At 37.7% G+C, this 25,087-nt stretch overlaps 1 protein-coding gene across 8 annotated transcripts in view; it reads right to left on the reverse strand.

The window, feature by feature from the left end:
• The window catches only part of NPAS3 (neuronal PAS domain protein 3), a 927,883-nt gene extending 905,790 nt beyond the window's left edge, over window positions 1–22,093 (reverse strand). For 7 of the 8 annotated variants that reach the window (XR_013162215.1, XR_013162216.1, XR_013162214.1 and 4 more), the window contains exon 1: window positions 21,986–22,080. Coding sequence is in view for 1 of the 8 variants with exons in the window: in XM_077126978.1 (XP_076983093.1) it covers window positions 21,986–22,035 (50 nt within the window). In the remaining 7 variants the exon portion in view is untranslated. Of the gene's footprint in view, window positions 1–21,985 lie in introns of all 8 variants that reach the window. The other variant, XR_013162217.1, reaches the window with a different exon arrangement.
• Between the last annotated feature and the right edge of the window lie 2,994 nt (window positions 22,094–25,087).

Below are 25,087 nucleotides of genomic sequence, written 5' to 3' on the forward strand. Positions count from 1 at the left end.
TTGATTGTTTATTTACAAACACAAAAAGGGTTTTAATTATGTTACACTTAGGTAACTGCATATCACATGCTATTTTGTAATTTCTGAACCCATTAGCTTTTCTCTAACCTTTACTTCATCTTTGCCATTAAAATGTAGATTTTAAAGAAATTTAAATAAGATCATGACTGATTGAGCAGAGTTCTTAATCTCCCCAAAAACTAGTTTTCTCATGTACAAAATGGGGACAAACCAGGAAGATTCTTCAGAGGGTTACTGTGGGATTAAATATGATGACATGTGTAGAGCTCTCAGACCAATGCTTTGAGACACAGAGTTCAATGTATGCTGCCATGATGATGATACTGATGGGGGGTGATGGGTTGGGACTGTAGGATATCACACAGAGCCAACGCTATTAATGACCAAAAAGGATCCTCAATTTGCGATATGGAGCAATTATCATAACATATTATTCAGATTGATTATAAAATAAGACAAGACCAATGCAAGATGGCTACACTATAATCAGGCATGAATTAGCATTTTTCAGAGAAATGCTATTACTAGGTTACAACTTTCCAAATATTGAGTTTTAAATATTTTGTTTCTGTAATGGAAATAGTCACAAAATATTTTCAAGTTAAAAAAATGTTTATTTCAAGAACCGCCATGAAATTACCATTTACGTGGGGAATTAAGCAGCACAAACATTTCTCTAAATACTTCCAGAGGTTGGTGAATGTGTTGAAGCACATATGCTAGGGAAAACAAAACAAACACAAATATGAAACATTGCTGTCAGGTTTCTTATGATTAAATGCATCCTAAAACGCTGTGTCTTATTGTACTGCAGGTTTTCATCTCCAACTATTTCTTAAAGGATCACTATCAGGTTTTTTGTAAGTCTTTTGCTTTTTCCTAATTCCACATTAATGGCATAAGTAAATGTGAAATATGAATAAAATTCATGGGGAATAAAATATTCCATTCCACAGTAAGAGACCAAACTAAAGCAATGCTTAAAAACACAAACTTATGACTACATTTGACTAATTGATAAAGTAATGAGGAAGATCCTTTTTAATATTTCTGAATTAAGAAAAGCTATTACACTACATAGAATAGCTACCTCCCCTACCAATCAATAAACAGATGATAGATACATAAATAATAAATAAATAGTCTGTATTTTGACATTCCAGTGTGGTGTTCTTGTTGATGAGTCTTGAGACCAACTCCCTTTATCTCACAGGAAGACAGATATCTCTTTAGTTTCCATTTGTCTTTGAACTGACTCTTCTAAAATTAGTACAATTTTACCTTTCTCATGTTCCAAGAACTATTCCAGAATATAAACATGTGACATGACTTCGTAGTGGCTATTGTAATAAATATTGACTTTCCTGCTTTCTTTCAAACTCACTGCATGAGTTCAGTAATGATTATAAAGAATATTAAGTTAATGGAGAGAAAATTATATAAAGATAAAGAAAACATAAAGGAAAGAAAAACTCTTCTGAATGGCCTTCCCTGTAAAGTTCTTCCATATGTTTGGTTACTATCTTATAACCAATATACTTCCCTTCCCTTCCTAAGCTCCCTAACACATATTTAGAAGGATAGGAAGAGCAATGGGTTCTGCCTAATTCAAACATTTCATTACTTAAGAAAACTGTAAATGGAAACTCACATAATGCCTGAGGCATGAGGTGTCCCTTACGTAGCGTTCATAAAATGTTTATGTTAGTTCACATAAGCCATCTTACTTAAGTCAGTGTATCATCTCTTTGAGAAATATCCTTGTGCAAAGAAAGCATATAGATATTAGCTCTACCTGGATACCTACTACTTGATAACTCGAGCAAACAGGGTTTCTCCTCAATTATACTTGAAGATACTCAGGAATCTCAACACAAAGGATGCGGACTGAGGAAACTGAGCATGTCCAACAACTCTAAAACTAGCACTGTGTGAACATCCATGGGGCTTACACTGAACTGGTTCACTCCTTTACCATAACAATCATAATTAAGTCTGTGTCTTCAAGTCAGAAACTTGATCACAATTCACATATGCTGCAGAACACTGCATGAAAGAAAAGGAGTCAAAAAATGACAAAATGACAATAGAATCAAAGTACATAAAGGTTTACTCATATTAATGTAAACAACTTTTTTAAAGAGTTAGCTTATTGCTATTGTCTAACGTTAATATTACTAGACACAAGGCCATTATCTTTGGAATCTTAATTTGAAACAGCTAACACAAGTGCATATGTACACACGTACACACATACACACACACACACTTACTCATCCTTATTAACACCAGAAATCCCCTAGCAAACGTCAGACAACGTCTAGGTCTAAAGGTTTTTTTGGTTTCTGAGATACAAGAAGGAAGGTAAAACATTAAGAACAAGAACATCAAGGCAGAAGTAGAGAAATTCAAGAAACAATCAAAGTAAGCAAAAGGTGTACATGGAAAGTAGGAAGTCAAAACAGATTAAAAAGACAGCTCAAATTTCATTGATCGAGGCAGTCAAGAGCATATGTTACTAGGCAGGCCATGGTGGCTCAGCAGTCAGAGTCCTTGCCTGCCATGCCGGAGACCCAGGTTTGATTCCCAGTGCCTGCTCATGCACAGAAAGAAAAAAAAAGAGTATATATTGCCAACAGTTTGGCAGAACAGAATGACACTATCACCACTGACAAGTTGGCATGAGCCTGTTTTTCAATTAGTTTATTTTCTAGAGCTCAGTATGCATTTCCTGCTCATGCATTTATTTGCTCACTCAATATATAATATACTGATCACATATTATGTGCCAAGAACCATACAGCTCAGTTCTAGGCCCTTTGAGTGTGAGGAACCTGAATGGACATGGCCAATATACAGCTGTGTGCATAGGTCTGGAGATCTTGATTGAAAATGAGCAACTGTGGTATAACCACATTCTTTCAGTACAGAATGGAAAGAAACGAGAACCCGAACAGAACCCTGAGAAACTAACAGGGAGTCTGAAAGATCACCAAAAAAGCAAGTCACCACAGAAGTCAAGGAGCAGAGTTTCTCCAAAAGGTGGTAGGGGTCAATGATGCCCATGCCATCGAGAGATTATGGAAGACAAAGACAGAAAAATGTCTGTTGGCAGTAGGTGACCTTGGGTTTGCAGGTATATGGGGAAGTTGGCTGCAGCTGGCTAAAAAAATAGAGGGAAAAGTAGGCGCATGGGGTGAGAGATAGGATTCTAACACTTCTGGAAGCTTTCAGTTACTTCAGAAGAGGGGAGCTTTAATTATAAAGAATTTATAGGCTAATAAGAAATAAAAATCAAGTTAGAGGATAAGGGTCATTTTCTTTTTTTTAAGCAAAACATATCTTCAGGTTGCCCTTGAAGATGGAAAGAGCTGACTTTAAAGGGACTTGGTGAACTATATTGAAGGAAACTCTGAATGAGTCTGAGACACAAGAACATAGGAAAGAAGAGTGGTAAAAATGCAAAAGCAAAACTGTGGCTTTTCAGACTGATTTTGGTTGGAGAACAGTAGATATGAGTGCAATGATTCAAATCTAAAGTTTCTATATTTATGCTACAAAATGTCCTAACCCAAGAAAATTAGAACTTCCATAAGCCTGTAATACTCACTGGGATTTTACCATCAAAAGCGGGATTAAAGGAGCCCACAGTCCACCACAATGAAGGACAGAAGTCAGTCTTGAATGATAAGAGAGTGACTCAATTAAAACTAAACTATTTACAACTTTCAAAATTACTACAATGGTAAATGCAAAATTAAAACTGGGATAAAAATTGAACACTTACAATAAGCATAACTAAAAGATATCAAAACGAATTAAAAGCAAAGTTAAATATTCAGAAAGTTAAGATAACATATTAAAGAGCTTATCACTTGGACCTTATCACTCTGACACATGGTAAAAGTGCAATTAACAGTAACTATTAAAATATTATTAAAGCTATAAAACATATATGATATGTAGCTGATCAAATTTGCCAGACAGAAAGGCAAGTCCAGAAACGGTAGATGATTTTCAGAAACAGCAATCTTTTTACATGGATATTGCATGCAGAAGACCTGTTTCATCTGGAATTCGGAAGCCAAAATGGATCTACACTAATGATAACTGAAATTATCATTATGCCAAGGCACAACACTAAATAGCCATGTATGTTTGCATTAGTTTGCAGATCTTAGTGCTTATATTGACAAACAGAAAACATTTGCTGAGTAGATTGAATTGTCATTATCAACACCGATTAAAATTGTTAACTGTGTTTATAGGGTACAGCCCTGTTTTTTTATATTTATATGATATGTGTGTGTGTTTGAATATATTTAAATATACACATCCACATATGGGATGTTATTTCGGTTTCAGAGAATTGGATGCATTTCTTTACCTGTACATTAATAAATTTGTAGCTAAATTTCACTTCAAAAATTATCCAAGACATATGTCAATATGTCTGGATATAATTAATATGCATTGAAGACAAATTTAGTGACACAGATTATGAATTTTGGAGAAAATGAGTGACAATCAGAGTAAAGAAAGAATGGAATAGGTATATTTGAACTAGTGATCCAATATTTCCTTGGAGCTATTAATTATTTCATTCATTTTTATATATTAAGTTCTGGAAAGTTTATCAAGGTCTATCTCTCTTCTGGCTTAAGTAAAAGTAATAATCTTCACCACTATTATCAATCATGGTGAAGGACTAAATTAATTGTGATTATTCAGTGAATCCTTATGTAGGATTTGCTGCGAAAAGAATCTTGTTATAGGTGCTATGTACACAAGATCACATGATGGCTGAACTCTCCCATCACAGGAGAGACACCTCTTTTTAACTTGTTCTATTTTATATGATTGAATTTTTCAATTTTGATCTAATCAACTTAATTACAGGTACAATTTTGTGTAATATAGAACTAATGGAATTCAAAATTTATGGCACTGTAATTGACTATAAAACTGGTTTAATATAATTGCAATAGAAAATAGTTTATTGTCCCAGATTCATTTATTTGGTGGTATCATCTGAGGTAAAGAAACTATCCAGGATCTATTTGTTTCTAACTGACTTTCTCAATTCCTTAGTTAATAGAGGGTTGTGACTATCTTGAAACTAAAACTAGTCTTTGTGGCGTCATAAATTCTATCATCTCCAGGAAATCCAGAACAGACAGTGTAAGTAATGCGGCTCTGAGACTCAGAATACACTAAGTATTATTAAGTATTAGTAAAAGATATATGATTACAAAATAGTTATTTTTCTCTAATAATTTCCTTTTTGGATCTGAGGCGATGGATATGCCAAAAACGGTTGCACATTTTTGACAAATATGGGGACTTCCTCAGATGAAATGTAAATATGTAATAGGCAGAATTAGAATTGGAATTCCCATATTCCTTCATTCACCAACTACGTGCCAGGAATGTCTTTCATACTGAGTGCATAAAATTAATAAGACAATTTCTGCCCTCCCCAAAAAATGTCACTACCCATGTAGAAAGGCAAGTACAGAAAAAACTTTAATTCATTCTTTCATCAGCCATCATTTTGTTTAATGGTCACCTATTCCTGTTACAGGTACTTCGTTTTAAGAATAGGTTTTGATGATGAACTATGATCTGCTTCTCAGTATTTGAACAATATCTTAGCATAATGTTCAGACATATGATTGATATTAACAGAGGTAGCTCCATTGCAGAGAATTATTTGTGGAATGTACCCAAAAAAACTATTTGGATCTTAGAGGTCTCATTATTTATTAGACCATGTGCTTTGACAATTAAAATGCTTAAATTACATTAACATATTATTGTTATAGCCCATTGGAGCTGGAAAAGGGGAAAGCAAAATGCCAAATCATTAGACATTTATCAGAGGTGAACTAATTTGGTAGTTGGATCTGAGCTGACTGGAAGCCACATGTCATTTTAACCAAACTTTTACATGTGCCACATCAATAACTGATGATATATGTAAGAGTTCAATGCTATGCAAACTACCCGAGTATTTTATGGTCATAAGAATGCCCACACCACCATAACTCACAGAATATACGTCTACCCACAATTGAATATATTGCTAAAACTAGGCAGGAAATGAAACCACAGATTATTAATTACTAAACAAGAGTAGAGCCTCCCACAGCAATATTTCCATGTAGTATTTTAGCATAATGCTGTGTGATCTCCAAACTTTTGGTTGACTTGTGTATATTGTAATTGATATCGCTGGCTTTATAGAGATAGTTACTATGAAATAAGAGATTTAGTATAATTTCTGGTACAAAAAGATTAAATATCTGGAAACCTATGAAAGGCATTAAAAGGCAGTATGTAAGAAGGGAACCATAGCATCAGCTGTCCCTGACCGGGGTGAGGAGCAAGATACAGCAAAGGAATGCAGGAAGGTAAAGTAGGAAAATATTGAAGCCCCAAAGAAAATAATGCAAATAGAAAATAAATCTATAGAGTCAAATGGAAGCTAGCGAACTGAATAGGACTAAGGTAAATCAGAACGCATGGTAAAGAATGATATGGTCCATATTTTTAAATTTCAACTTGTGTGTGAGACCAAAGGAAGATATGTTTATTTGGTGCAAAATTTATATTTTGAGTAGCACATTATCCAATTTAACTTGTATGGTCAGTTTATTTGAACACCATAATTACATGGAATCCTGTAATTACATGGATTCATGTAATAGGGCATGAAATCTTGTTGGTTTGTACAGGTTAGTGTGATAGCCCAATATATCCCAGAGTAATTTGGGCAGAGAATTAAAAAGTATTTGCAAGACCCCTTGGGGGACTGGGGAGAAAGGAGGAAATATTAAACTTCCCCATCTGGAGAATTCCTGATATTTGTGCAAGCAGAGGGGACAACCAATTCAACAGGCTGAGCCCTCAATCTTGAGGTTGACTCCTATAAAATTTATTTCTGCAAAAGAGAAGCTAAGCCTACTTATAATTATGCTGAAGAGTCACTCAGAGAACCTCTTTTGTTGCTCAGATGTGGCCTCTCTCTCTAAGCCAACTTGGCAGGTGAACTCATTGCCCCATCCCACACCCCACCCCAATTGGAGACACGACTCCCAGGGGTGTAAATCTCCCTGGCAAAGTGGGACAGGACTTCCCAGAGGTGAGTCAGGACTCAACATCATGGGATTGAGAAAGCCTTCTTGACCATAAAGGGCAAAAGGGAAATGAGACAAAATAATGTTTCAGGGGCTAAGAGATTTCAAACAGAGTCAAGAGGTTATCCTGGAGGTTATTCTTATGCATTATATAGATATCCCTTTTTAGTTTATGGTATATTGGAGCAGACTAGAAGGAAGTATCTGAAACTCTTGAACTGTATTCCAATAGCCTTGATTCTTAAAGATGTCTTTATAACTATATAGTTTTTACAGTATTACTGCGTGACTGTGAAAACCTTGTGCCTGAGGCCTCCTTTATCTGGGGTACAGACAGATAAGTAAAAATATAAGGACAAAAAAATAACTAAATAATGGGGGGGGGTATAAGGGGGAAAATTGGGTAAATTGAAATACTAGTGGTCAATGAGAGGGAGGGGTAAGGTATATAGCATGTATGAGTTTTTTCTTTTATCTTTTTATTTCTTTTCTGAGTGATACAAATGTTCTAAAAATGATCACAGTGATGAGTAAACAATTTTGCGATGATATAGTGAACCACTGAGTGTACTTTGGATGGTCTGTATGCATGTGAAGATATTTTAAAATACTTTTTTTTAAAGAAAGCTAGCATAGTATAGTAAGTCTAGTCTAGTTTTGTATAATATTGCAAGTCTGTCATGTAATAAGTCAATTCAGACTACTGAGTCTTGAGCCCAGTCTCAAATCTTTACTAGCTGTGATCTCCCTATTTTATTGGGTAATGGAAAACCTATTTTATTTAAAAATGGAGAAATGTAAATTATATAATGTAGAAAAACTAAATGAATTCTTGGCAAGTTAAAGTTTATGAATAAATAAAGCCAGCAGGAAGAGAGCAAGTTTACAAAACAACAACAACAAACATCTGCTTTGATAAAATAGAAGTCATGAGACTGTGAATATATCAACATTGTGAAAGTCCACCCACTACTGAACCAACTAAACCTGCATAAACTTGATGTAGTGCAGCATATGATCTGTGCTTAGGAAATGTGTAGAAACTTACATATGTTGAACCTTTGTCATTTTCTCTCCAAATAGTTGATTTCATGTTGCATTAAGCTCATCGCAGATCTAAAGTATAAGACTCCTTCACCATTAGATTCTTTCATTTCCCCTACAACTTTCCAAAATATTGGTTCAGATTGTTGAAGGACAAGTTTCTGTGGGTTCCTCATGTTTCTGGTCATTCCATGGGCAAGACACTAACTTCCCTCTGCTCTGGACTATCCCTGGAGAACAGAGATAATATTTCCCTCCAGAGAAAAAGGGAAGGCATACTTACTGACCTTTCTAAAAGATTCAGGTTCTGTAAACTCATGTTCCAAGACTTCAGGTTCCATAAGCTATAACATAACCCACCGCATGTACAGGTATCATGTGGCCCTCCTTGCATCAACTGTGGGTACTGGGGCTCAAAGAATGGGCTTAAATGTTGATAATGCTGATACCCTGGCCACTGGTAATGCTGTAAATAATAAACAATTCTGCATCTCTGAACCCAAAGATCTCATGTCTTCTACCAGAATCCATTAAACTGTAGCGGGCTAACTTGCTAGTTTACAGGTGGAGTAAAACTGCAAATCCTTCATAGTTCTTGGCACAGATTTTTAATAACTGATAAAACAGTATGAATAAACCATTTCAGCTGAAGCCCATTCACTGAGGTCTCTAACAATACTGGGTTAAGAATCCCTGCTTTAGACAGAAGACGACACATTCAATCAGAGCTGACTGCAAGTCTTTGCGACCATGTATAAAACAGAAGTTACTGACAAATGAATAACTGTTCATCTAAGGATTAGACAGCAAAATTTAGTTTGATATTAAAGACTTTCCTTGGAATAACACTTGGTTAAAGGACTTCATCGAAGAAGCAGGAGAGGGTCAAATCTTGGGAGGTTTAATGATGCTTAAGTCTTAAACACCCACTGAAGATTCCTTTCCACAAAGAACACTATAGCCACCTCTAAACCCCTTGCAAAATCCAACCGTAATGTCACCACATATCACCAAATTTTCAATTTCTTCACTTGGTGGCAGATTCTTTTTTTTAACCACATTGAGAAACTACTGACCAAATGGAAAAGACGCTTACCAAGAAAAGTACACACAACACATGCATTCAACACAGCTCATAATATTGACCCATTTTTTCAATTTAATAATTGATAAAATTAAAATATTATTTCTCAAAGAATATTACTATAAAAAGTTGTAAACATAAGAAGTAATTCAAAGTGTTGATAAATGGGTCTCTTGGGAAGAGGTATGTCTGTGTGATATGGAGAGACAAGCAAAGGCATCCCAAAGATTCTCATGTTTTATTAGTTGAAAATCTGCCTGCTATTATAGGCTCTCTTGAAAAAAAGGAAAACAAGCCCTATTCACTTCTGTAATTTGTCCTGATCAGAGTTTCTCCTAATACCTAGCCAAAATCATATTTGAGAAAATTGGGTTCTGATGATGGAAGAAGGAAAGAAAGGAATTACTGAAATCCTGTGTCTACACTATAACATTTTTTGCTGTTGTTTTTACCTGAGTTGCCACAACAGAAAAAGTAGAAAATCTTTTGAAGAACGCATCTTTGGGGGGAAATATTCTTATCAATGGTATTCAATTATCATTGATAACTGAGAGCATAAAACAGGTATGTGGATAAAATATTCTTAAACTAAAGATCATGCATAGAATATATAGATATCCACATACATATATATGGCAAACAATTTCTTAAGAATATACTTGCAGCACCTACTAAATATCATCATTTGGAAAACTTCAATGAAAACAATAAACGATTCAGTGATACCTCTATTAAAAAAAGTCATCAATATACTAGAGACAAGAAATCTTACCTCATCAATAATCCTTAAGTCTGCCTACACTAGAAACACCAAATTACTTCTCTTTATAAGCAAGGGAGAAGAATTAAAAGAAAGCTCTTTTGAAAAACAAGGTTCAAAACAAATAACTTAGTAGTTTGGATAGATATCTCACTGCAGAAATTTCTTCCACTATAAATGTTTTAGGAACACCCAACTTTTTCAGAGAGTAGTTAGTCCCCTAAGCACTTACCTGTCCATCAAATACTACATTAGCTTCCTTCCTGGTGCTATGCCCTCCATTTTTTCAAATATTTCCAGAGTCCTTGTACGGTCTTGACTGAATTCAACCAACAGACATATTTCCTCTAAACACTTTTAGTATTTTTCTTTAGTGTTACTTGAGTCATGTGCATAACATGTCACTTTAAAATATAACTGAAACATCCTATTGCTTCCACTGCAATGTCCCTGTGGACATTATTGCAATAAGAAGATCCTTTCACAGAATAGTTTCATAGAAGAAAACTATTCAAATACCCTATATTTCAGTGACTGAAACACATGTGACTTTACAACATTTGACCTAAAACTTTAATGTACTTAATAGTTTTATAATTAAATAATGTTATTTCTAATGTTAAAGCCATTAGAAAATAATCTACCACATACTCTAAGTCATTATTTCATATTATACATCCACAAAATTTAAACCACATAATCACAGAGTTTTGTAACTGGAAAGGGGTGTTAGCAAATCAATACACAAATGAGGAAACTGAGGCACCAGAAGGTTAAAGGACTGTGCAGAATGCAACCTTCTGTAAAGACAATGGAAGGCTGACACTGGTACCCAGGTTTTATGCCATTACAAGATGCTGAATGAGTTCCCAAATAGCAAGTCACCAATGGTAAATCATAATGCATTACTCTGATAATCTCGATATTCATGGGCTGCTGTCTCAAGTATACACCTATCATTAAGTCGTAGAACTCTTCTTGCTTTTTTGCTGGCCTGTCGATGCACCCAAAGACTGACACCTCACATACTATGTGATGCAGTTTGGCTTTGAGGGCTCTCTTGTGATTTCTCCTCTAGTGTTTTTTAGTGGCAATTTAAATATCCTTGTTGAGGGGTTTTAATCAATCCAGATTTTCTTGTTCTATAAACACAAAAAATATTGTATGAGATTGAATCCTATGGATGAAACCACATGCAAGAATGGTATAGGTTCTGGAAAAATATGCCTTCATAATGTCTTCTAATATCTGTGTTGCTAACTATAACTCTTGCATATACAATTCCATTATACTTTTATAATTCAGGGTTTTGAAAATGCTTTTGAACCATTAATATATTTTCCTGGTTAAAATTCTTAGAGATGTTCTTAACAAGAGTCTTAGATAATGAATTTGGGCAAACTCTGGAACAGTCTTTACAGTATTATCATTCTCATTAATTTTCAGAACTACCCACTGTGTTGAGATGATTGTCATGGGCCTAAGACTTCAATTTGGCTAAATATTTTTGCATATATTTCAACATATAAGTAACTAACAGATGTTTAAATGTTAAGTTCATATGGAAGAAATGGTTAAATGTCTTTACTCTAACTCATGATTTCTCTGCAACACTAATTCTTATTTTACTATTCCTTTATGTATATCACAATTTCCTTTATGCTTTTGTCTACAATGGACCAATAATTTCAAAATCCCTTCAAAGATCACAAAACAACCTTTTAAAACATTTTTAAATTTGTACCATTTATGCACATATGATTTTAATATATATAGCATAATTTTTTTTGCAAAACCCAAATATTATTTTTATAAAATATACAGTCATATAAAGCATAGATTGTACTTTTCCTTTTTTCAGAGAAAAAGAGTTTCTATTTATATTCTTATTTGGCTTAAGCAACCTGATATCTGATACTGACCTAATCTGCCAGAAAAGGATGGGTGGAGGTTAAAAACAATATTACTTTAGGGAATTAATGCAGTATACACTTCCATACTTTCATTCAGTTTATTCTTTTTCTTTGCATTTTGGTTATCTCTGAGGACTGCTTCTGTTTCCATTGTTTCATCCTTTAGCATTCACATATCAGAGCAATAAGTATTTCATTACTGGTTTATCTGTCCAGAGGCTTGAGAAGCGGTAACAATTAACCCTCCCTTCACAGTGATTGATACAGGCTTTGCTTTCAATTTGTTCCACTACACAGATCATGAAATTCTGAATGCAATCATCCTCATTGACCTACACTTTCAAACACACGGCTACAATGAGACGAAAGTGATTATTAAAAGGAACACAGGACTATTGAGAACTGAAACAAAGTCTTCTAAAAATCTGTTAGATGACCTTCTGGTAAAATTGGTAAATTCTGATGTTAAGGAAAATGATAGCTTTGTGTCTCTGTCTGGAAATATTCAATGCAAGCTGATCAACGTACATTATGATGATTGCACTGGATATAGTACGTACTTAAAAAATATGGAAAGCCATTCTAAGACTGTCACCAACAAACAGGATTAAACTGTTAACATTGCAGCTTAATATGTCTAAAATTATTTCAAGAAAACGAAAGTTCCTGGCTTACATAAAATGAGAAAGCATTGGCCACAGCAAGAAATCAAGGCTGGAAAAACAATAGTTTCATTCTATAAGGAGAGTTACATACCTGAGCCCTCCATCTTCCCTCTCACCCTCCCCTTAGATGAAGATTCACGGTAAGAAATGAATACATTTTTCATAAAGTCTTGAAAAATAGCTTCAAATAAATATTAATCTACTACAATCGATATATATGAGGAATGGAAAGAGGCTGGTAGGAGAATGGTGGCTACAGAACTATATTAAAACAAGGGTTGCAGTTAAAGAAAATCAGGGCAGAAAGCGAGGCAGCAAGCCTGAGGCTCCAATCACAGAACAGAGTTATGGAGATGAACCAATACTTCATGGATTAGCAGTGAATTATTTTGAACTGTAATTATATGCCCACACAGAGGAGAGGCAAAAACTAGCCATTAGTCATAAATTGATCTGCTGATTTCTTAAGAGACAGAGAGAGAGATAGGGGTTGAGAGAGAAAATTTATATGCTAAACTAATTCAGAATAACGAAAACCTAAAGACGTGGTTACACTTCAAGCAACATTCAATATTTGATGTCTGCCATATACTATATAATATGCAGGATTTAGAGTATAAACTGTAGAGTACTTGGATTCAAGCAGGATTAAACCAACGATTTCTTCTAAGTTTAGGATGTGACATATCTACTCAATTCTTGATTCTTCCTCTCCTAATAAAGCCATTACTGGACAAGGTTAACACCCAACCCCCAAATATAAGTTTTTAAGTATTCAGTTACCAAGAAGAAACAGCACTTAAAGAATTAACCTCCTTTGGATCATCTGAAAATTTCCTACCACACGAAGATTCAAATGTTACAGCTAATTTTGTTAGGAAGAAAAAAATAATCATAACTGCTGGTAACAAGAGAGTCCTGAGATTCTTATGAACAGACTGTTTAAATGAAGAGCACTTTAATCAGTAGAGGAATCCTCACGTTTCTAATGTCTTGCTGTGCATTCTGCAGGTTATAGTAGCAGCTGGTAGAGGTCATATATCTTTTGTGAGCATCCCAAAAAGGCTCACTGCCAGACTGTTAAATTATGAATAAGCAATGAACAAAAGAATGCAGATACGGTGGTGACAAGATAATCCAAGCAAATTTATCTATGACAAATTTCACAGGATTAACAAATTACATTTACACAGAACAATAAAAACGTGAAAAAAATGATGAGCCTACTTTTCTTTATGGCATTAGGAAAACAAAAAAAGTCACCAATCCTCTGGCTATATTAAAATTAACTGGACCTAGAGTAAGGCATTTACAATAAATTGAAGATATCTTTGTAAAATCTTTCATTATAGGTAAACCCATCCAAACATTTTATATGTGGTATGGGTTTACATATAATTTATGATGCAAATAGTATATGTATATATATATATATATATATGTGTGTGTGTGTGTGTGTGTGTGTGTGTGTGTATACATATATATATATGGGTTATATGTAAACTATGCACACCATATACCAAAATCTTGCACAATAAAAAAATCACCTTGCTCACATTTATGTATAGAATGTATATGTTCTTCAGAAGTAGATTCTGATGACTAAATTATTTTTTAGGGAAAAAAAAATGTCCCCTCAATCAGTGCTACACATACTAGTTACTAAAGTATCTTTATTTGATGATGTCTCCATTTTCTAGGACAAGAGAAATGGGTTCTGCCAAACTATTTAAATCATTTCACTTGCCCCCCATCAAAATACTACAATCTTTTCTGATTAAAGTACTCCTGAATGAAGTTTAGAGCTAGCATCTTTTTCTGCAGTGTTACAATAGCAGAAATGAAAATTCAGAGATTTTGGTGAGGTGTTAATTACAGCTATATTTACATAAGGATGACCATCAATCTAATATTACATTTTTTCTTCATAATAAAATTATTTTTATAAATCTTACAAATGAAAAAGCCCCAATCTTTCCAGACATAATGAAATATCACTAAAATTACATGTGATTCCATAAAGGGGTCCTAAAATGTTATGTAAGATGACTTTTCAAAATATGTGGTAAAGATTTGTTAAGTTTTAATGTTCTTTAATACCTAGTTACTAAAGCCAGAGCCCTTAAATTTTACGTTAGTATGATGATGATAATAAAATACTATAATCAGATAGTAATTTCTTTCAAGATGACCTGACACTGTTTGAAATTTTGTAGTCTGTTTTTCATTTATACTTCATATTGACTGTTGCCTTTTATAGTCAACTATCTTAGCGAAACATCTCTAAATAAGCAATTTTCAATACTTTATAAGGCAACCTATTCTTCATGTAAACAATAAATTTTCTGGAAGTAAAAGGAAATTTTTAATTAAGATATGCAAACAAATTATCAGTTCTTTCAACCACAAACACTTAAGCACCGCTTATCCAGTTCTTTCAGCCTGAAAATTCCTCCTATACCTTTTATTTTTTAAAAGGAGCAATTCGGCTGAAAATATTGCATTGAAAATGGTAAAAGTGACATGCTTGCTGTACCACTGCAAATCTAACACACATTCTACAATGAGAAGTGATGGAGTCAGATGCTACAAAGTTTCCTAGAGCTCTGTCAAGGAACTGTTGCATAACAGACCGATCTCTATGATTCCTAGCATTAGAGAAATAAAAATGTTAACCAAAAATTTCCCCTTCTTGAGGATGCCACAAGAGCTAGGGTGAAGGTGGTAACTAAATAATAATAACTTACCACTTATTAATGTATTGTTATCTGGTTTTTGTTAATATGTTATATATGTTTAATTAGTTAATAAGTAAAGCCCTTAGAACACTCCCTAAGACATAGTGTTAAATAAATGCTTGCTTTGATTATTACATAGCCAGATAATTTGGCAAAAGGCCAACTTTTACAAGTCCTTACACATGTGAAAAGTTAAGATCCAGAAACATAGTTAGGTACTAAAGCATGTTATTCAGAAAGTACTATAAGGCTGTATCTATCTTCCACTCAGTGACAAATTTAACACGAAAATAAAATGTCTCAACTGTAACTTTAAACAAAGTTTGGCACATTATTAAGCATATGAATGGAAGAAATCCTTAAGTACTTCATATAACCAAAGAGCTGTGTGTACATGGCAAACTGATTCTTCTGAAACCACTCAGTAAAAAAACTGCCCTAAAATATAGAGAGAGCATTTCCATAAATCTACGAGTGTTAAAGGGCAAGATACCTAGAAAAATAACTCAAATATTGAGTCTTCCTCTAACTTTATAAGAGGATGTATTTCTGAAGCTCTCCAAACATCTAGTGAAGGATAAAGATAGAAGAGATCTAAATTACTACCCAAAGGGTAAGCGGTCCTTCTGCCATAAGAACATTCTGGCTTCAGGTCAGAAATCCCTGGCTTTGGAAAAGACAAAATGCAGAACTCTCAGCAGAGCAGTGAAGGCACATTTCTACAGACACTACATTGTGTGAGTCCACAAATTTTAGGAGACAAACCTGATTCCAAACAGTAACTCTACCACTTTCCTTAGGAACGCTAAGCCTCGATTTTCTCATCCATAAATGACGAAATTAGCATTTCCATCACCCAGCAGCTGGAGAAATGAAAAAATTCCTGGCAAATATTTAGTGCAGTGCCTGAAACACAGTAGTGTCAAATAAATGTTTACAATTATTATGTCTGACCTAACTGGACCTATTTTTTAACTTTTAAATCCTATCCAAACATCTTTCTTTAAATCTGCTGTTATTTCACTTATATTTAGATAACATCCTTTGTCTTCGAGAACTTCTAATCATTTTATAGTTTTTAAATTATATTATTTTATAAGCTGAATGTCTGCCCCCAGAACATTGAGTTAATAGAAGTCTAAAGAGATACAGAGCCTTAAATGTCTACCAATTCTCCACCTCTTCTTTCAGAAAAGAATGTTTTCCGGCTATTTGTAATATTTTGCATGTTCAATACAAAGGCAATTCTGTAGCCAGACCAACTGCTCTCACCGTGTGCATTATCAATATTACCCTAGTACATGCTACTGTGGTCCACAGAAGAGGTTTAGTAAATAAAACAGAAAGAATAAATCAATCGACAAATCCAGTCTAGACCCCTAAGCACTGTGGGCCACAATAACATGGGATTTTCTCCTTGCTTCTCATGATTTTATAAACAAGACCATAAGTATTCCAATTAATTCACCAAAACACTATGTTTTACAAAGAGCTGTTCAATCTCGTCACTGGCCTAGTCATTTCAGAGATCGAAGCACTTTTCTTTTACTGAGCCATGTCCTGTTTATGCACTGTGGTATTACTAATATTACTACAAATTATTCTAACTATGTAAGGTTCTATCAGACTTAATAGTGCAAACATCTATTCACAGTAATGGGGCCCTATGCAGTAAAAATACCATTCAGTTACAGTTGGTTTATTACATTGCCCAAACAGGGGGAAAAAAGGGGCACTATTTACTGTGAAAATACTAACATCATTAACTACAAAACAAGCATAACTGAATTTTCCCATAAATTCTGGAAGTTCTTACATAATCATAGTACAGATTTAAATACTTAAATTTCATATATGCCATTGTGTGTAACTTTGGTAACACTTTAAATTCAAAAAGAAATATCTAACCTACTTATCAACTAAATTTTCAACATACTAACTCCATTATGTTTCAGCCTGATTGATTCTAAATGATTAAGGACATGTTTATAAAACATCTGAAGTTGGACTCAAAACCAATTGCAATGCAGGCTTTCAAAATTATAATTAAAATGGTTAGATGTTACCTTCTAGAAAAGGTAACCATATAAACAGGAGGGGTTGAAGATGGGGTGGGAGGCTAGTTCTGCTATCATTTATACTTAATTTTCTTTAAATTTAGTGACACTGCACAAAAGAAAAAGGATCACAGGAAATCTAAAGTTTACAATGAAGTTATCAGTAATAATAGGAAGCTTGAGGAAGTTTATGTAGGAAAATGTTACTAGGTGTGAAGAGTGATTTAAAACTTTTTGTAACATACCCCTCACAAATATTCACAAGTACAAAGTTCTGCAGGTAGAAAAAAATAAAAACCTAAATAAATGCTACAAGGCCTGAATATCCCCACCCTCCTGTCCCCCAAAGGACTACTTTACAAAAAGCTTTTGTATACATCCTGTCACAGAAAAACTTACCACAGAGCAGGGGATACAGCAGTGGATGCAGGACAACAGGTCTCATTTCAAATCTATGCAATTTTAATATGCCAGTGGGTCCCAAACTAAGATCTGGGGCAAAGAAAAAGAGTCAAGGGATTTACGGAAATTCTGACACAACCTTAAAATTGTTCTATGGTGGAGGCAACCATTGGTGGAATAATTGCAAGGGGAAATTAAAAATCATATCCCTGAAAATATCAAACTGTTCCAATTTGTGGATTATATTTTAATTGCAACGCAATTCCCAACAAGTCATTGCTGAGAGAAATATTAATTTTGTAAAACTTTTAATCAAAATAAAAGAATACTTTTAGCAATATATTAAGATACCAGGGTCAAAATTTACTCATATTACCACTAGACACTGACAATATCTCATTCAACTTTTTCGTAAACCCAAAGCATCAAATAATGTTGAATTCAAGTTTGCTCATTGTAACTAATCAAATCAAGGGACTGGTATATTATAGACTGGGAGTAGCTATATGACTCTTGATTCATGAATCAGAAATTGGAAATCTGAGAGCACGTTGTAAGGTAGGAGGGTCCTACATAATAAAGGTCATTATAACTCTAGCTCAGGAGCTATACGATCTAATATCCTCTCTGGTGGTTCTATGATATGCACATACATTACAGTTCTTGTTGACAGTCTGTTGCCTTGGAAATATTTCATTACTTCAGTTTTTCCATTTGTAGACCCTTGGCCTTGTGATATGAAGGCCATCCTATTTCATATTTTCGATTATCATTTAAGCAATGTTGTGGAACTATATACATATATATATATATATATATATGCAAGTATTAGACAATGCATCTCATCATTTATCACTATGTGTTTAAGTTTACCCTGTAAGAAATACCTCCCCAAAAGCTATCACTACCACCTTTAGTTTTTATACCAAAAGCCCTGTGCTACTATATATAATGCGCTTTTAAACCAGCATGGACATGTCACATGCTTGACACTTCTGCCAGTCTAATTTTCATGGTTATACAACCACATAGTGGAAAAACTCCATAGCAGTGCTATATAATTTTCAGCCTATCGGAGTCTGAAGAAAAATTAAACAAGTTTAAATACACAAGTTTTTAAGCTGTTCTTTCAAGCAAAAAAGGGGAACTTTTTGTGTTTCTGATTCAGAGAAATTTAAGGAGTTCTAGATAGTAGCCAAAGACATTATCAAGAAAAAAATCTTTTTCCCCACTTTTAAACACTAAATAAGGAAATGACTTATGCATTGTACTATCATAGTCAGGTCAAGCACTGCATAAACAAACAAGACGAGTCAAAAGATTTTTATTCTCCATAAGTTTCTGAGTACTGGTATATTTGAAAAGCAGCAAAGAATAAGGAAGGTATCCATGAATGGCTTTGTGAAATCAATGATTTGGAAAGTATTTTTTAAATAAATAGGAGGATACTACTTAAAGTATCCACCTTTTATAAACATATCTGTGTTCAGCCATTGCAAAGAAATGTATTAACCACAGTTCCAGGCACAGGGAATACATAAAGGTAGAATGAGTCTACTTGGTTGAAGCAAGTAACTATGAAAAAACAATCCCCTCCTGAACAAACCATCTGACTAGTCATTTCTCATTACAAAACCAAATCAACTTACATGTGCAATGTTTACACTTAAAGTGTTAAGAGCATTTAAAACCCTGATAACAAAATGAACCCTCCGGGCATAAAACAACTGTTTGGATAACAGGGCCAAGTTTGTGGTTATTGAAGTTTGAAGTGTTTAGTTTATAACTCCTTCCTTCCTTTCCTCTATATTGCTCCTTCTGTCCCTTAACCCATTATTCCTCCTCCTTCTCCCTACAGGTTAAACCTTCTCAGATCCAACCTTTAAAATGACAGCATCTGAGCTGAACAAGAAGATGCTATTAAAGGGCATTAAATTAAATACAGTATATCCTCCTACAACTTCAATCAGAATTTCAGACCAAGTGTTATTTAGTTCAGCTCTCAAGTGGAGCAGAATAACAAATCGCACACTTTGATTTACCTTCTTCGAATGCCAAATGGAGACAGGTGATAAAGAACGCACTCATGCACAGGCTATGAAGTTTCCCCTAGAAATTAATTCTGTCTTCGAGATTCCTATCTCAGAGAAATTCCCCAAATGGCACACAAATAGGCCTCTGCTAGAGAGATTACTGGGGCCATCCCAGTAAATAAAGAGTGAGAAAAAGGGAAAGAAGGAAGGAACGAAGGAGGGGAGTTATGGAGGAAGGAAATCATTTCCAAACTTCTGATTTCAAGCAGCATTCATCACAATGTTAGATAAATAAAACACACATATATATATGAAAAGCCTTTCACAAAGCTCCGTTTTTTTCTACCTAAAACAGTAATATATTTAACACATAAATTTCTTCCTAAAATGCCAACACTTCTTGAGAAACAGATTTCCAGTTTTTAGCTATGACTTGTCAGATTTTCCACAGTTTAGGAGTAGTGGTTAATGCTCTACGCATTAAACATCTTAGAAACTGATTTATGTAGGATTCACTCTCATATGATTTATACAGAAATTTATCTGGAGTTTAGAATTACTCAATTATGTACCTACTTAAAATTGCTTCCTTAATTCGGACAATTATACCGTCCCTACAGTATGAAAGAAGCAATATTATGATATAAATCTTTTAAACGAACAGCTTGTCTAAATATCTCCCCTCTTGATGAATGCCATGGGTTAAGTACCCTATAGTATCATGGCAGTTTTACTTGCCCATGTAATAATGAAATCTCGCAACTAAGGACTTGCTTCATCTTTTCAAGTTCACTCTACTCTCTGAGGAAAGTAAACATCCCTGCTGCTTGGGGTGGGGAGGATATATTAGGGGGTGGCATACATGTGATTGTATTTGTTTTTGTTTTTTTTATGAATCAATGGCTAACATTTCATACTTCCTACTATTTCTTCTTTCTAGATAAAGAGAAGTTCACTTTGCTCAAACCAATATGCTATATACAATTAATGTCATTAACTGTAGCTAATTAATAGCAAAAAGGATTCCAAACAAAATAGGCTGGGTGGACAGCAGGAGGGGGAACCACGTGGGGGGGGGGGGGGTGCTTACTTACTCTAAAAACTAACAATGCCATTCACGTACGACAGTTAAGGATTTTGAATCTCAACTCCATTTTCCTTTGGCTCTAGTTGAACTAACTTCAAACAGACATGCTGGGCTGAGCTACTTGCCTGGGTATTCAATTCTCACCAGGAACTTTTTAAAACGCAGACCTCCAAACGGTAACTAACGGTGCATAAATGCTCCCACTGCTGACACATTTAGGACCTTGTTTGCTGGCCTTTTTAAATTTGAAGTTTGCCCTGTGATTTTTCTCTTTTTCTTTGGAAAGAAGGGGGTGGAGAGGAGGACAAGATGAGGGCTCAGGGCGGAGCAGAGGACCCACAAGTTGCCGAGGCGGAGGGCGCAGCCCGGAGAGCCGGGAGGTAGCTGCAGCGCGCCTCTCCGAGCTCGGCCCGGCCTAGCGGCTCGGGCGGAGACGGCCCCTGCGCGACACATTCCGGGCCTGGCGCGAGCTCCGCGTTCCCCGCCCCCGGCCTCCTCCTCCTCCTCTCCACCTCCTCCCCATTCTCGCCTGCCTTCCCTCCCCCTCCTCAGCCTCATTCCCTTCCTAGAGAGCAGCTGCCAGGGGACCTGCGGCGGCCCCGGGGATCCCCCGGCCCCCCACCCTCGCGACTGCCCCCCTTCACAGAGCAGCGCCTTCTCTTTTTTTGTTTCTCTTTTTTTTCTTTTTCTTTCTTTCTTTTTATTTCTTTTCTTTCTTTTTTTTTTTTTCTTTTCTGTCAGCGAGTCACTCTATTCGCCGAGCCGAGGAGGTGCGACTGCTCGGAGAGCCTGGCGCCACCGCCGCCGCCGCCGCCGGAGCCCGAGGGCTGCCGCAGCCGCCGCTGCCGGCGGACAATGCGCGCGGGGAGCGCGGGCGAGCGCTTAGCCGCAAGCCCACAGACGAGGTCCCCGCGGGCTCGCGGCCCAAGAGGCGGGCTGTGGAGCGGGCCCCGCCACCTCGGCGGCGGCGGCGGCGGCGGCAGTGGCGGCGGCGGCGGGAGCAGCGGCCCGGCGGCAGGTTCAATAAACAGAAAAGTGTTACCGTTCTCGCCTGGAAGGATCCTGCTGAAAGCTGGGCTTGGTGGGCGCCATCTTCCTGCTATTTTTTTTCCTCTCTTACTTTTTGCCTCTCTCCCCCCACCCGGGGTGGGGGGCGTGGGGAGGGCGGGGGGTGTGCGTGTGCGTGGGGCGGCGGGAGTGAGTGCGGGCGTGCGCGGCGCTCGGCGGCGGCGGCGGCGGTGCTGCTGAGGCAAGGCGGCTACGGAAAAGTAGTGGGGCCCGAGCCTCGCCGGCGGCCGGCAGGCTCCTCGCGCCGCCAGTGCGCCCCGCCGCTGGTCGCCGCCTTCTCCGCCGCCGCCTGCGCCTTCTCCTCCCCTTGCTCGCCCAGCGCCGTCGCCGTCCATGCGCTGCAGAGCGCCCGCGGCCCGGGCCGCTCCGGCTCCCGAGACATGCCCAGCGCGGAGACAGGCGACCGGCGGCGGAGGCGGCGGAGGAGGCGGGGGAGGCGGTGACTGGGGGAGGCGGCCGCGCGGCCCTGCGGGCAGCCCGGCTCAGGGCCCCGCCGCCTCCGGGTTCTCACCCTCGCACGCCGCCACACACCGACACCCGCCTCCCCCCGCTCCAGGCACTCCCCACCATTACCACCCAGGGCCGGCCTGGCGGCAGGTGGGGCACACACCCTCCCGGCGGGGGACGACCGGGCCTAGGCCGGGAGGGGCGGGGAGGGGGAGGACACGCAGGGCTTCCCAGCTTGACCGCTGTGAAAGTATTTCTGGGCATTTTCCAGCTGCTTTGCTCTAGAGCGCTCTCGCACGCAGACACACACCCCCTTCTCCCTCTCTCTCGCTCTCTCGCTCTCTCTCTCTCTCTCTCCCTCTCTCCCCCTCTCTCCCCCTCTCGTTGGGGGACTGGGAAGCTCGGCTGCCGGCGCAACAACGCCACTCAGTTGCAGTTTCGAACACTTCCTTTCTCTGAACTGTCGCAGCCAGGGCGGGGGTGGGGGGCTAAGAACCAAAGAGAGAACTCCGAGGGCCGCGGAGAGAGCTCGGCCGGGACACAGTCTCGGGGGGAGTGGGGGGAATATACACGGGGCGGGGGAGTGGGGTACTTGGGGTGGGCTAGCCCAGGCCAGCGTGCCCCCGAGAACCCATGGGCGAGCGCAGAGGCAGCGCACACCTTGTGGCTCCGACGTTCTCAGCTGCTGGCCCAAAGTCGGAGCATCTGCAGCCTTCACGCACGTACGTATCTAGGCAGACCCCCAAGTTCACAGGTGAATCTCCGCGAGTTTAAACTCAAGATACAAATGCCTCTTCCGACTCGGGTCCTGGTGCCTAGGACCCGACTGCGGATCTCTGGCAACTAGTCTAGCTGTCTCCCCATTTTATAGGTCAATGAGGCCTAGAGAAAGGGCCATTCAGTGAAGGGCCAGCGCTGGGACTCCTGTGCTGACACAAGTTATAGTGCTCTCTCCACTAAACCCGTCTGCAGTGGAGCTTGTCAACCAGGCAAATAGAAAGGAACGCTCAAGTATTTTCACTTGGAATAAATGAAAGAGCAAGGGGACATATGAGCCCTATGTGGGGCTCTGCATTCCACTTCAAAATGACGGAAAAAAAAAAAAAACCGAAAAGGGTGTCCCTTGGCTCATATGATTCCAGTAAAGTAGGACTGGGAGTTAGAAACTTCGTGAACATGAGTGTTTTTCGTAGCAGAGGTGTTTAATCTGCATGATAGTGATTGAGTTCTCTTTGGAGTACACTCTACATGTAGGAGAAGATGAGAGTAATTGAGACATGAAGGACTGAAGTGGAAAGTGTTGCATACAAGATATACATGGACTGGTGGAGAGGGGGAAAAGTTGCCATTTGGAAGGTCTGGCTCAAGAGAGTCAGCCTAGGGCTGAATAAAACAGACATTTCTGCCCAAACATGACAATTAAGAGAAGCCTGTGTTCTCCCAACAGCCTGCTTGCTTGATAAAGCTCCCACCTCCTTGTCACTCCTTCATCAACCCCCCCCAAAAGAAGTTAATGCAAAAAAATTTTTTTTGTAAAATGATGTGTCACCATTCACTTTAGCAGGTCTCAATGTGGAAAAACATGTCTGCTCCTCATAGCCCCTGAAGCCTGACATGTTGTGACCCACATTCCCCATGAAGTGCCAGAGAACAGGGAACTCATGACTCAGACCCTCCCTCAAACACCTGCCAATAAACTTCTTGCCCTACATGACTCATTCTTCTGTCCCCAGATTAACTAAAATTAAAGACGGTAACAGGTGTCATTACTGAGTAATGAAACCAAAGAAGGCTACATTTCTCACATCTGTCTTCTTTTATTTTGTGAGCATAACAGAACATAAAAAGAGGGGGGAGGGATAAGGCATCCCAAAGGCTAAAGTTTAAAATTGATTATTTTTAAAGCCTCAGTCTTTAGAACTGCGGTGGGGATTCAAACACTAGATAAAGTGAGCCCAAATTCAGAGATGAAGATGGAAGATATTGATAGTGCAGCTTGCAATGTTGGAAGTAAGAGGAACTACTCCTGGATGCTTCTCTCAGGGAGCATTCCCTGACTTGCAGGGAAATTGGCCATAGGATACTCTATCTCTGACTTTATAGATGAAGGACAACACCAACACTCTGAGAGCAAACCTAAAAGCTGAAAATTCATGACCATCCTGTCTACCCAATTTATATCCTATGGGTTAGCTGAAGTTCCATCTGACATTTCTGACCCTTGACTCTTCCCACTTGACAGAATAGTAATACTATTCTATTACCTGCACTTCCTAGTTAAAATTACCACCAGATTCTATTGTCATTTGAATGTTTTATAAGTGACAAAAAGAAAGCACACCTAAACCATAAAAAGTAAAAATCTAATTCTTTCCTAGTCCTTTATGTTTGAAAGATATACAGATTTTTTTTTATTTTAAAGGCTTTTTAATCACTGAAGTAAATCAAGACTAAAATGATTTAAATCAGAAGTCTCCTTGACAAGGAATAGCCTCTTTTTTAAAGTTATTTTCGAAACTGTCTTTTAAAAACTTCTGACATTATGCTGAGTGTATAATGAAGTCTCCTACAGAACATTTGCAACACTGAGCATCAACTTGGAAAACACTGTGTGTTATGCAAAATCTGC

Source organism: Tamandua tetradactyla, chromosome 14, assembly GCF_023851605.1.
Source record: "Tamandua tetradactyla isolate mTamTet1 chromosome 14, mTamTet1.pri, whole genome shotgun sequence".
NCBI lineage: Eukaryota > Metazoa > Chordata > Mammalia > Pilosa > Myrmecophagidae > Tamandua > Tamandua tetradactyla.